The 14,516-nt window shown below is 35.9% G+C and overlaps 1 protein-coding gene across 3 annotated transcripts in view; it reads right to left on the bottom strand.

The window, feature by feature from the left end:
* Positions 1-459: 459 nt before the first annotated feature.
* ELF1 (E74 like ETS transcription factor 1) overlaps positions 460-14,516 on the bottom strand; it is a gene marked incomplete at both ends in the record, with an annotated part of 34,723 nt that continues 20,666 nt past the window's right edge. The window contains 7 exons of one of the 3 annotated variants that reach the window (XM_084235319.1): positions 460-1,066; positions 4,601-5,050; positions 6,365-6,557; positions 7,245-7,328; positions 9,254-9,418; positions 10,970-11,077; positions 12,325-12,508. In XM_084235319.1, coding sequence (XP_084091445.1) covers positions 460-1,066; positions 4,601-5,050; positions 6,365-6,557; positions 7,245-7,328; positions 9,254-9,418; positions 10,970-11,077; positions 12,325-12,508 — 1,791 coding nt within the window. The remainder of the gene's footprint in view (positions 1,067-4,600; positions 5,051-6,364; positions 6,558-7,244; positions 7,329-9,253; positions 9,419-10,969; positions 11,078-12,324; positions 12,509-14,516) is intronic. The other 2 variants (XM_084235320.1, XM_084235321.1) reach the window with 2 other exon arrangements.

Raw genomic sequence — 14,516 nt, 5'->3', positions numbered from 1 at the left:
AACAAAGCATTAAACAGGTATCTTGCACTTCAGAGTCAAGACTTAACTTACACAAGTGGAATGAAAATAGTTCCTATATAAATTTCCTGTTGTCTCATATTTAAGGACTATATATACACAAAAGAATCAGAAAAACAAATACAATGTAAAATTTAAAAAAAGAAACTTTAAAAATGCTTATTATATAGCAAGTGAAAAAATCTCAAGACTGTCTTCATAGTATAAAATGCCTGTTCCTTCACAATTGAATTCTGAAACATTTGGAAAACAGAGAAACACTTGGGTTTTCCTCCCTCCTCTAACAAAGTCAAAATAAACTCTAAATTATTATTTTTTAACGCCTAGCTATAAAATTAGGAGCCTCTGTAGAATTTATCTTAGAATCAATCAGAGAGTTTGCATACACTGAAAATGTTCAATTAAAAAAAAAAATCATCCATAATTCCTTTGGTATGTTAATTAAAAGGAGTTGGGTTCCAGCAGTTCATTCTGTTTCAGAGCTACCTGAGAGGTAAATCCATTGGAGTTGGATACCATCATCACATAAGGCTGTGGCTGCTGCTCTGTTTTCTCAGTGTCTTCTTTCAAATTATCATCGACCTCCTTTTTCACTACTTCCTGTGTAAGAGTTTTTGTTTCTTGAGCTTTGATAACTGAAGTGATTACAGTGCCAGGTGGGTGAGCAACAAGTTGTGAAGTGCGAGGAGAAAAGGTCACTACAGGTGTAGTAGCACTGAAAGATGGAGATGAGGCTACACTAGCGGTTCCATTACAGACAGACTGCACATTGCTAGTAAGAACCTGCTGGACGTGGGCAGGGCTAAAGACAATCGAAGGAGGAGAGCCCGGCTTCTGGGATTGGAGCATGACATTTTCTTTCAGTACTGTCATGGGCTGTGATGATGACGGAATGGCTTGTAAAATAAATTTCTGAGATCCAGCACCTGATGATGGATCTGTGCTGGCTATAACTGTTGTGATTGGCACTGTCTGGAGTGTTACTGTATGCAACTGCTGATTCCCAGGAGACACGACCACTGGAACTTGAGCTGGAGCTTGTATAGTCCTATTGAGATTATAAAATAAAAGTGAGAAAATTAGTATATTTTACATCATTTAAAACCAGCATTCAACAAGTCATGCTGACAGTGTGAGCCATACATTTCAAATGTGACTTCCTTTATTTTCAACACAACATGAGCATTGTGTCAGAACCTGTATTGAACAACAATGTACATAAAGACATACCCAACAAAGAACCCCCAGATGATTAACTTGATAATATCTGGTGAGAAAAAAGGTTTACAAAGTGCCACATTAACACAAATGGGGGGGGCAATTTTATTGGGTGTGGAAGAGGATATAATTGTAAGACAAATGTATTTGATTCACAATTATTTTATACTGGAGGGATACTGTCATCAACATGCTCATCTATAATTACCAAAACTCATGTTTATAATCAAGTTTTTAACCTGCTTTTTATAGAAAGAAAGGAAAATTGCTCAACTAAAATGAAAATCACCTTGGTCTTAAACCTGTGACAGGATTATTACAAGAACTTTATGGTTTACAGTTGATATATAAACAAGTCATGTATATAATTAATTTTTGAGGGCTCTAGAAGCTGACATCACACAAAATAAAACCAAGCTTTGGCAAAAATATATGGAAACATTTCTACCAGGTTTTTCAGTTTAAATTAATTTCACAAATTTTAGGGGCCTCCCCGGTGGCGCAGCGGTTGGGCGCTGGGTTGCGAGGCTGCCCGCGGCCTCTGCACCACCAGTTCGATCCCCGGCTGCTCCCCGGCCACCGGAGGAGGGTCCCACATGGCGCACAGACCTCTCCTGCCGCCCGCTGCTCCCCTCAGCAGTGTACTTCGGTCCTTCTGCCTGCTCTGCTCCCCGCTCTGCTCTGGTGAATTCTCTCACCCTCCCGTGCTTCTGACTGTACCCAGTGCATGTATAAACCAAACAAACAAATAATAAATAAATAAATAAATAAGACATGCCTCTAGGGGGGAAAAAATTAATTAATTAATTAATTAATTTCACAAATTTTAGTCATAAAACTACAATTTATCATAAAGCTCAGTTTTTGTAAGGCTGTTAATTTCATTTACTGAAGAAAGAGGTACACAAATGATCTTATGAGTCAACCTAATTTTAAAGTTCACAGATGTGGGGTTTGTATTTTATGGCCATTGTTAATATAAAACAAATGCAGCTGAAAAAATTGAGCATCTGGATCTCACTTGTTTTCCCTCTGAATTCTAGTTTACAGAAGATAGATGAATGCTACTTCTAATGAATAACAGATCAGTTCCCCATAGGCCAAATGATAATTACTGCCAGTAAATTATTACAGGTAAATTTTAGTAAGTTACAGTTATGTGGTCTGTCACATATGTGAGAAATGAAATTCTGGAGAAGAAAACAAATGGACTAGATGGAAAAATGAAAAAAAAAAAAGTCTTAGCTGCTAAGGAGACTCTTAAAGGAACTGGGAAGATACAGGATGACTAAAGCCTACCCATTCAGGGAGGATACTGATTCCCAGGTTCAGATTGCTACCCAAGCCACATAGGATCAGTCAACAGCAGGATATTACTAACTCTTTTGAAGGACAGAGCTGGAAGACAATGGAAATGAATCAGGTAATGAAGATTTAATAGGTGAAGTGAGTATGGCTAGGAAATAAAGGCCAAATTTGCTAATTATTATTGGGCAGGTAAGGATAAACTAGAAGGAATCAGAACAACTTTGGAAGCCAGGGTGTTTTTCCAAAATACACTATGTCTTCTTTCTCCTACTTCCCACCTGAAGCAGATATCTTGGGAGAAATCTGAGCCTGGGTAAGGCACCTGATCCTAAGCCAGATACCATCTTTTAAATAAAAAAGACTCAAAGGATTTCCCATGGCTAGAGTTCATATACCATGGACATATAGATAAAATAATACTAGACATATAGTAAGCATACAGATTGTGCCTATAAATATGTATAGCCCTGCCACCCTTTAAATAGTATTCCCACTCTACATATGAATAAGATACACAGAGGTTGAACAATTTGCATAAGGTGACCAGATAAGAAGTCATCTGATAGCACAGCCTATGTGTTTAATCATTACTACATACAGCTGACAATCACAGGGGTGTATGGTCATATAATGTTTTAATATCAGGCACTGAGACCTATTCAGAAATTGACATTTAGAGTATAATAAAGTACCCAATATAGTATCACTATCTTTCAGAGTCATTTTATGTGTGTATGTGTTTGGTTTATTTGGTTTTATTCTCAATATCTAAAAAGGAAACTGATTATACATTCTTAAAAATACCACTGAATCTCCAGGTAGTGGGTAGCAGTGATTAGTTGTGATCTCTTTATGTTTCCTATCAACATAAATACAATGATAAGATGATAAAGCCTGTAAATCAATGGGGGTGGGGGGAGAGTGGTAGGCAGGTGGATTACTGGTGAGAAAGCCACACCTAAGAGAAAACAGTAACTACAGAAAGATGACCCACAATGTAAGAAAATAATTATAGAAAAAATAAATCAACATCTGTATACACTAAAAAAATATATATATAATATATACATATAGATATCACCCTTGCAAGTCAATGAAAGATTTAAGAGAATTACATTTTTACAATGTTAAAAGTTTAAATGGGTCATACAAGGAAGACTGAATTATCTAACACTGTCTTAATTCTAAGTAATGTTTACTTACTTTGTAATCAATGGAACACAAATCCAGCATTTATATTCTGGAATGTACAAATATAAGACTGAAGTTGGCTAAAGAAAACAATTAGAGTCACTTTTACTAGATTTGGAAGGGCTCCTATATTTTAATACATGTTCTGAAAATTCATGACAGTAGAAGCAGAAAATCAGAATACTGCAAATGTCCATCTAATGTTCTGCATTCCTCCCTTGTCCTATTCTAAATCAACAAGACCAGTCCCAAATTTCTGCAAAAGATCAAGCTATACTTGGTCAAAAGTTGTATCTTTCCTGAGACTGTCAGACAAATTTGATTAGATTAAACCAAAAAACTATTCTTCCAACTTCTGCAACTTTAAAAACCTGAAAAACAGGAACTTAGATTCTTGGCCTCCCTACCAGTTTATACTTCACAACTGTTCTATGACAGTATCTTCCCAGAAATTACAGTTATTTCTTGGAACTCAATGCACTCTGAAAGATCATGATATGTCCATTTGTGATGGAATTTTTTACTGCTTCAGACATAGCTTGTAAAAAAAGATCTTAAACTACCTTCTGAATTTTCTTATATATGCATCCCTTCTTGTATAGATCAACCCAGTTATACGAAAAGTTTTTGGACTACACTTAAAGTGATAAGGTAACATCAAGTAAGATCCAAGCTTAATAAGAAGTCATTGCTATAACCACAGGGCTGACACATATTACTGCAGAAACAATCTGTTGAACAAGAGTTTTAATTTGAAATCTGTCTAATTTTATGTTTACTTCTAAATCTTAACCCACATAACAAATAAATAGGACTGGTCAGAAATATCACATAGTGATAAGCATTGGTAACTTAATTTTCTCACCTAATACTCTGAACGGAGGAATTTAATGTTTCGTCCTGCATGCTACTGGTTATGGCTGCTTCTCCCTCGGGGACAGCTTGTACTGGCTGTACCACATGAATAGTCCGGAAGAGCTGGGTAGGATATGGAGACTGTGTGGACTGCATTGTCCTCAGAACCTCTGATGGCTGCGCAACTTCCACAGGATCTTTGGATTTTGTAGTTTTAGAATTCCCTGGTTTTAGAACTGTAGTGGCTCCTGCTTTTATCCCTGGATTTGAAGATACTCTCGATCGGCTTGCTTGGTTCCTACTTGAAGTGGTTGTTGACGACAGTGATGGATCTGAAGACTCTATGCTGGAACTTGGATCCTCATCATCAATATAAATGAGATCTTTTGGCATTTCCTTAAACTGATACACCAAGCGCTGACCTTCTACTTTTGCCAGAATACCCCTTTGGTAATAGTACCTATTCAAACCAGACAATTCATCAATATTTTATTCCATTAAATATAAAATAATATTAAACAAAATAAAAATCTCCTAATCATAAACTAAAGTTGAAAGTTGAAACAAACAAGAAATGAGTTTCTAAATGAAGGGCACCAGTACTTTATATAAGATAGTACAATTTAAAAAGTATTTTCTAAATAAATATGTAAAACACTTTTATTCACCAGAGAGAAAAAAGACCTTATTACTAACTCAATCTAAAACCAATTCTAGGGGCCTCCCTGGTGGCGCAAGGAGTTAAGACACAGCACTATGAAGCCACCCAAAGCCACTGCAGCACAAGTTCAATCCCCAGCCAGGGAAGTGACCCACATGGCGCAGCAGACCTCTCCTGACTCACCTGCTGCTCCCCTCAGCAGTGTGTTTCAGTCAATCGGCCTGTCCTGCTCCCCACTCTGTCCCTGGTGAATTCTCACTCCCCACCCCCACACCTCTGGCCTGTACCCCAGTTCTTGTATGCATAAATAAATAAATCTTTAAAAAAAAAAAACAATTCTAATCAGGGGATTCTTCATAAAGTATATGGATTATTTGAGCTCTTCATTTTTACCCCTTCCTCTAACCACCTGCTAGGTTGCTAGAGATTATCTCTTCCATGCTTTTCTATAATTTCCCTACCACTTTGAATTTAATTCTGTAACTTTGACTCAGTTTTCTTACAAAATTTATAGATAATTTTGTGAGCAACTGGCAAATCAATAAAATTTGAGGGAAAAAATTTAATGTAAAAATACAAGGGATGTAAATTTTGTTAATGATTTGAATTAATCCAAGCACCAAAATAAGAGTTTTAAAAAAAACCTAATTATTATGTTATCAGATGATTGATAATTCTAATAAATCTCAAATATATGCATAACTTGAAGAATATGATCACAGAAAAACAAACTAAAAGTGAGTTTTAAGACCAAAATTTTTATGTCTAATATTCTGAAATTTATTCTATAATATATATTACACATATACTTGAGATCTCAAAACATAGGAGCTCTCTGGTGAATTTACAATTCTTGATGATCGTTTAATTGCTCTGATCACTTTATAAATAGAATATCTGCATTAAGATTTTTTGAGAAAGGAAAACCATTTTTCCAAATTAGAATAATATTTTGATTAAATACTTACTGATTTCTGTATAGTGTAATTTAGTGTTTCAGTAAATAAACTTCACCAAGTAATTTCTTTAATTCCTTAAGTTTTTAGCAATTAACTATTTTTTAGTATTTAGGAAAATATATTCTTACCAATAAACTACAAAAACTTCACATACCTGAGAGCTCTTCCCATGGTCTCATAATTCATATCAGGTTTGTTTTTGTGCTTCCCCCACAATTTGGATACTGCTTTAGAATCTACCAATTTAAAAATGCCTTTTTCTCGTTGGGTCCATTTGATATATTTAGGACAAGTTGCTTTGTCCTGAAGTAGTGCTAGTAAAAACTCCCAAAGATAAATTGTGTTTCCTAAAACAAAAACAATTTATTTTTAAGTGACTAAAATTTCTTTGAAAGAGCACAATAAAGCACAAATAAAAGTATTACAAGTTCCACCTATACAAAAATTTACACAACTCAAGTATTATTGGTTATATAATGGTCATAGTTTTTAGGGACTAATATAAGATCTCTGTTAGTTGCAAATAAGATGTTCAAGCATAGTAATCTAGCCAATTAGATTTGTGATGACTTAGGAAGAAAGTATTTTGAAAGAATCTTTCTATCTCTTTAAGAACCATTACCTAGAAGAAATAGTGAACAAGATTTGTACAGACCTGTCTTTTTTTATTAGAGCCAGTAGATCAGTCATAACCGTTTTCTTCAAATTTGGGCAGCAGTTATCAAAACACTACAACTCCAAGGCAATTAACAGATGTCTTTTAACTAAAAACTTAACCTGCCTGAACTCTTCCAAGACACTATTAACAAAAGAATGGATTATTTTGACAGGTAAGTGAAAAATCTCTTAAATGGACTTCGTGGGTTACATCATTACCAGTCTCTTTACAGAAATTATCTTACAAGCACGTGGCAGCAATGAGATCCATCACATGTCAAGAAAGTTGGTGGTTTCCACTTATAATATGCAGATTTGAATGCAATCTAATGTCACTTGACTCATGAGTACTGTAGAAAAATTACAGTAGTGCTTACCCTTCCCATCTTTGTTTTTCTTCTTCACAGATATGTTTGGGGTAGTGGCCGGGGAATCTGGTCGTGGTGGCTTAGTTTTTCTTCCTGAAATCAAAATGCTTCTACATAAATAGTTGCCCTCAAAGGTGAGAGACAATGAACAACTTGACTATTTATAAACGCATTTTTCCTTCCATTTATCCTAAATTTCATGTCAAATACTTTATACATGGATCACATATTTTGGTCTCCTAAAATGTTAAATACTTAAAATTAACTTCAGGAAAAAATTAACATTAATGTAGGTGAGATCATAAACACATTTACGTAGGAAATGATACTTCGGCTTATATGTAAAAATGAAAATAAGTTTAAAATATACCTTTTCTTTAAGATGACAATACTGATAGTGTTTTCTTAAATTTGGGGAAATATTCTTGATGCTGATAAAGCTTTTACTCAAAAATTAAGCCATATAGATTTGTCTACCTGTTGATTATTTAAGTGAAAAAGTAGAATTTTAACTTTTCTATCTTCTAAATATATCTCTGCTTACAGTTAGTTTTCAAATAATGGAAAAGTCCCCAAATTCTGGCAATATAGTAAATAAAGGAGGCAAAATTTTGGTAAGCCACATAGTCAATTTTTATTTTTTCTTCGTGTTTTTAAACCTATCATTTTCCTGTATTTCCCTCAATTCATAGCAAACATTTTATGGTTATTGATCATCTAATGTCTAAACAAGTCTACTCTAACACTATTAAACTATATTATGTGCAGATTTAGTCCGGGTCAACCAACATTCTAAAGCATTGTTTGTGATCTGTTTTGGCCACGTAACTAGAACTACAAACCAGTGGCAAGGTGCTGTGATTTAGGTTGAGATGACCGTGTTGGCTATATATGAGAAACAATGAAGACTGGACATAAATGGATTCTTTAGTTAGTACCTCTCACCCCAACATTCTTGAGGTTGACTCTCTCTCTGGGCTAGATTATAAGGCTAATAAACTTTAGGATAAGAGCAATTTTACAAGAACTTGTCTGGTACCCCAAAATTACTGCCAACCAAGGGTCACTTTTATGCCAGTAAACTCAGTAATAGTTTAAAATCTAATCGCAAACCTAGGTTAAGGCAAGCCCAGGATTATGAATTCTCAAAGGAAGAATTTTTCCACTTACAAATCTCAAAGGAGAAATACAAACCTTCTTGATAGCTGCCAGTGCTAATGGGTAGACTGTTTTCCCCTGAGGGTGTAACGTGAAAGGGTCCCAATTACAAGGTGATGTATCTGTCCAAAATCCTATTTTGCACCAGAGCAAGACTTACACATCTGCCTGTACATGGGCAATAAAACCCAAGCCCCTTGGACATCAAGAGTGGACATAGCCTTCTCAGCCCTCCGAGGCTACTGCAATGTCAGCTCATTTTTGGCTCTTGGAATTTCCCTGACTTTTACATGAACTTAGTCACTGGGTGGCTAGTGGTACACTTAAACAAGACAAAAACTCAAAATATTAAATAAGCTGGAGTAGAATCCTAAGACTATGAAATGAAAATTATCAGATTATAGAATACAAATAATGGTCCAAAAATGTGTGAAAAGTTAAAAGTTCCCTTTTAATACATTTTAACATTTTCCTCTTTAATTACTTACCTGCCAATTTCCAACTCAATGTATATTTCCAACTGGAATCCATGCTGGTGGTTTTCAAACTATGTCCTATGGGAAGAAGCTGATCTGCCCTTAGCCCTAAGTTCGCTCTTACCTTGGGTAAAAGGCTGAGCCTTTAAAAAGTTGGAAAATCTTTCTTCTGTGAAACGGATCAAAACTATCAAATGTATACAATCTAATTTTTAAAAATGAATCTAATATGAAGAAATGCCTCTTAATTTAGGTTTTGTGCCTTCAGTTTCTTACTTATATATAAGTTTAATATACATTGGTGTAGAAATATCCTTGAATTAAAATTATATTTGAATTCCACATAAGACTAGACTACTCGCCCTAAACAAACTAACCACCCACCTTTCTTTCTCTTAGGCTGTTCTGGTGAAGAGGCACCTGGTGAATGCGCATATGTCTCTTGAACCTGCTGAGTTTCCACCACTTCAGGAATCCCATCTAGTGTGACGGATACATGGGTGATTGGGGCAACAACAATGTCTTCAGAGGAACTAAATATATCATTATCTAATGGAAATAAAATCAACTTTGTATTATAAGTCAAGATAATATCATAAGATAATGTCCTTTTCCTATATAGAATAAAGTAGAAATAAAATCTGACCAAATTACTCTTCCTTATAAAAATTTCACACTCTAAAATTGAGATATTATCCACTAGATTATAGGCAGAAAAAAAGATAAGAACAATTCAAGCTCCACGGCATTCCACTGGACGTTTTCAAAAGCTAGGTCGAGCCTACCTTTCCAATCTCTTCACCCACCATTCACGGTTTACCCTATAGTTATATCAAAGCATTTTTATCTTCAACATTTCATTCTTTTTTACAGGTCTGTCTTTGACTCAATCTATTCCTCTATTCAGAATGCCCTTTCCTGACTCCGCTACCTGTTAAATGTTTGTCATTTACAGGCAGCTCAAATCTTTCTCCACCAATCTCCGGTGTTTGCAGCTAGAATACTCCCTACTTCCAGACCCTGCTGTTATCCCTCTGATGACATTTATTTTTGGCTTTTATAGTTACTTACACAAATTGTTGTTTTCAAATTATAACTTTGAGGAACGAAACAACATCTGTTTGTATATATCAATCACATTATTGTCTAGTGCACTAAATGCACTGTGCAAAGAAAATACTCAATAAACATGTTGAATTGATTTAGTAATCATTTTATGAGTTTGATTACTTTCTTGTGAGAAAAGTACAGAGGACAACCTGGATTTAACAGCAGATCAATAATGTAGACATAAACTTTGCACCGTGAAGTGCTAGAAATTTTTCAACAGTGCTGTCTACTCACTGATGATTATCTACAGAGATTTCTAGATTCTAACAGTTTCAGTCCTAAATATCCTAACAGTTTCATGAATGAGGTTAAGAGAAGTAATTAGGCATAATCTGCTATTTGTCAATTAACTAAATAAATAAACTACTTTTTATTTCTATAGGCCTCATTCCCCAAAACTTTTTTTTTTTATTTTTTTAAAGGTATATTTATTTACACAAGAACTGGGGTACAGGCCAGAGGCGCATGAGGGTGAGAGGATTCACAAGAGAAAGAGTGAGGAGCAGAACAGGCAGAACAACGAAAAACACTGCTGAGGGGAGCAGCGGGCGAGACAGGAGAGGTCTGCCAGCGCCATGTGGGTTTCTCTCTGCCCGGCCAGGAACCTGCGCTACAGAGGCTGCAGACAGCTTCACAACGCTGCGCTCAAACCACTGTGCCACCAGGGAGGCCCACCCCAAAACTTTTTTTTTTTTAAGATTTATTTATTTATTTATACAAGCACTGGGTACAGTCAGAAGCGTGGGAGGGTGAGAGAATTCACCAGAGCCAGAGGGGAGAGCAGAGCAGGCAGACTGATGACCACCCCAAAACATTTTAAGTCTTGTTTAACTAAACACTTTAGCAAAGGTGCCTCAACTAACACTATATCTTAAAATATGCCAGGGCACAAAAAAACACAAACATGGTCTCTGGTCTGATACCTAATACAGATGTCAAGAATAACTTTGGTTTATAAAAACATAGCAATCTTAACATATAACCACTCACTCAATCGTTTTTCATCCAGCATAGCGTCAGGAGAATCCATATTGAGCAGTGCCTCAGCAGCTTCAATAGTTTCAATTGTTTCATCCCCATCTTGACAGGAAGCTTCAACTATAATACATTTAAAGAAAAAATTAACTATAAGGTAATTGTTGCTCTGAAACAAATATTCTGATTTCTTGACCAAGATACAATATTTGATATGTGGGGTTAATACATATTCTTATGAAAATACAAACTCTGTACTGAATAGGACTTAAATATTTGCCTATTTCTTATATAAAACTTTTTAATAAAAACTTCACATTTTACAAATGAACAAAACCTTTTTAAGATGTTGGGAGTTAAGAGAAAGCAACTACCAGTAAGATCAAAGTTTAGTTAATAATACTGTAACAACTGTTAATTTTCTATTCTTGGCCTCCCTGGCGGTGCAGGCAGTTGAGCGCAGCGCTGTGAAGCTGTCTGCAGCCTCTATAGCACTGGTGTGATACCAGCCGGCCGGGGAGATACCCACATGGCCCAGCAGACCTCTCCTATCTCTCCCGCTGCTCCCCTCGGCAGCGTATTTCAGTCAGTCTGCCTGTTCTGTTGCCCAGTCTGTCTCTGGTGAATCCTCTCACCCTCCCACACATTTGCCTGTACCCTGGTTCTTGTATGCATGAATAATTAAAAAAAAAAATCTTTAAAAAATTTTTTCTATTCTTTTTAACTTAAGAATATTCAAACAAACTTTGCTTCCAAATAATTTTCTCAAACACCTCCAAATCTGTGGCTAAGATATATGAATATAAAATATATAAAATATTTAAGTACAGCACCAATTTCTAAAACTGGCAAAAATAACATTATCACTCACTATCTCACAATTACAAACTCTTCAAGTTTGAAATATCCTATTGGTTCTGACTAAACCAGAAGAACCTAAATTCTCTTCAAATACCAGAACCATATCCTACATTTATGTCATGGTCTATTTTCTATTTTGCTTCCTGTGGCAGCAATAAAAAAAGAAGAAGAAGAACATTCCTATCCTTTTCCCGACAAACAACTTCCCGTTGTTATCAGGTATATAAAGTTAGGCATATAAAAAGTGCAAAGTGAAGACTTCATGAATTGAGTTGGTGTTACTAATTTTAAAATAAAATTTTTCCATACTTATCTCATTATATTTAGGAAAGAAGAAAGGGAAGGTGAGAAAGCACTCTGAAACACAGGCAGATAGAAAGAAAACGCATTTTCCTTCTCCTTATGAGACTTGACTTTCTGCAGGAAAAGTTAGGGGCTTTCCCAAAAATCACATGGTGGAAACAATGCTTTAAGCTATGCTGCAGCAAGTTGCTGTTAGAGGCACATACCTGTAAGGGTGATGTCGTCATCATCATCCTCTATGATTTCTTCTTCTGCAACATCCAGGGAGCTCTCTGTGATCATGTCACTGGGCTCTTCCACACAGGCGAGACCAGCATAACTATTGAGTATATCAGCACCAGGAACGTGTTCCACAATGACGGCAGGAAAAATAGCTGTTGGATCACCAAGCTGGAAGAGGGAAAGGGAATAAAAGCATAAAACAAGGTTCGTTTTAGTTAAAAATAACCCCAAAATATGTTATACTTGGACATATATTTAGCTTTCATATCACCAGTTACTTTGTATCTTAACAATGCAAAGAATATCTAAGACTCAACTTCACTACCAATCTTGGGTTTTAACAACCAAGTTTTCATTGAGTAATCCTTTTATGTATAATTTTAACCCATATTAAATAAGAAAAATATTCATGAGAAAAAAAGTGACAGAGAAATGAAATGTACAATTAAAAATTCAACAAAAGGGCCTCCCCGGTGGCACAGCGGTTGAGCGCTGGGTCGCGAAGCTGCCCGCAGCCTCTGCAGCGCCGGTTCGATCCCCAGATGCTCCCCGGCCACAGGAGGAGGGTCGCGCAGACCTCTCCTGCTGCCTGCTGCTCCCCTCGGCAGTGTACTTCGGTCCTTCTGCCTGCTCTGCTCCCTGCTCTTGCTCTGGTGAATTCTCTCACCCTCCCGCGCTTCTGACTGTGCCCAGTGCTTGTATAAATAAACAAATATATAAATCTTTTAAAAAATATTTTTAAAAAAATTCAACAAAAGCTTTTGACACAAAAAATCTGTGAGCTTAATAAATATGACACTGTCACAAGGAATGTGGGTTGTGATTAAAAACAGCTTTTAACTCAATGGAAAAATTAACTTTCATTTTCTATTTGGTTATAAGATTGAAGGATTTTAAAACTGAATGACTCTTAAAATTTAATCTAGTCCAGTCACCTCATTTTATGGGTAAGGAAACTAACCCAGAGAGGTTTTTTTTTTTTTAATTTACATATTTTTTACATCATTCTTCATTTTTGTACAATGTATGCTTTCTCATCTCGGTTACAGTCCCCATGAAATTCCCACCACCCATTCACCCATGTACCACGATCATAGTCCCTTGTGCTCTTCCCACCCCTGTTTTGATCCTACTCAGAGAGGGTTTATAATCTACTCAAAAATCTGTTAATTTGATATAAAAATAATTTAAAGTTACATGTAAAAATCAAATAAAACATTTTTAAATATATCTGATTTTAGAATCTATGACTCACAATACTAAATTATAATGAGGACTATCTAGAAGGAACTACTTTACAAATATAGTAAAAAGGCACTTGTCAACTCATTTAATAGTGCCCTACATGTCCTTTGGTAATGGTATTCATTTGCTACACTTTTAAATTGCCATTCTCTCTGTAACATTATCTAAAATGTAAGAAAAAGTTCTTGCCCACAGATAATAAAATTAGGTACTTTATTTTCCTTGAGTAAGTCTACTATATAGGAAATATCTAAAGTTTCATTATAACAAAGCAGTTTCAATCTTTTAAAATTATAGCACTGGGCCTCCCCGGTGGCGCAGTGGTTGAGCACTGGGTTGCGGAGCTGCCCGCGACCTCTGTGACGCCGGTTCGATCCCTGGCTGCTCCCCGGCCACCAGAGGAGGGTCCCACATGGCGCGCAGACCTCTCCTGCCGCCCGCTGCTCCCCTCAGCAGTGTACTTCGGTCCTTCTGCCTGCTCTGCTCCCCACTCTGGCTCTGGTGAATTCTCTCACCCTCCCGCGCTTCTGACTGTACCCAGTGCATGTAAAAACCAACCAACCAAATAAATAAATAAATAAATAAAAATGCCTCTCTAAAAAAAAAATAATAATAAAAAAATAAAATAAAATAAAATTATAGCACTACAGTAAGTTTAAATATTAGTTCTACCATAAGAATTTAATTACCTAAATTAAATGTACGTTATCATAAGTATACAGATATTATCTGTGCTTTCAATAATGCTATGCTCTAAATGTATAGGTAATAACCCTAAAACACATTTGGGTCATTTCATTTCAAAATGTTTTTTCCTATTTTGGGTAAAAACAAGTTAGATATAACAGGCTCTCCAAAGTTTTAAAACAGAAAGGAGGAGGCTCAAAAATTACACTATAAAACACACACATATAGCCAGAGGCAATAAAGT

Source organism: Talpa europaea (genome assembly GCF_964194135.1).
Source record: "Talpa europaea genome assembly, chromosome: 6".
NCBI lineage: Eukaryota > Metazoa > Chordata > Mammalia > Eulipotyphla > Talpidae > Talpa > Talpa europaea.
Note: the sequence above shows the minus strand (reverse complement) of the source record. Positions and strands in the feature narration are given on the sequence as shown.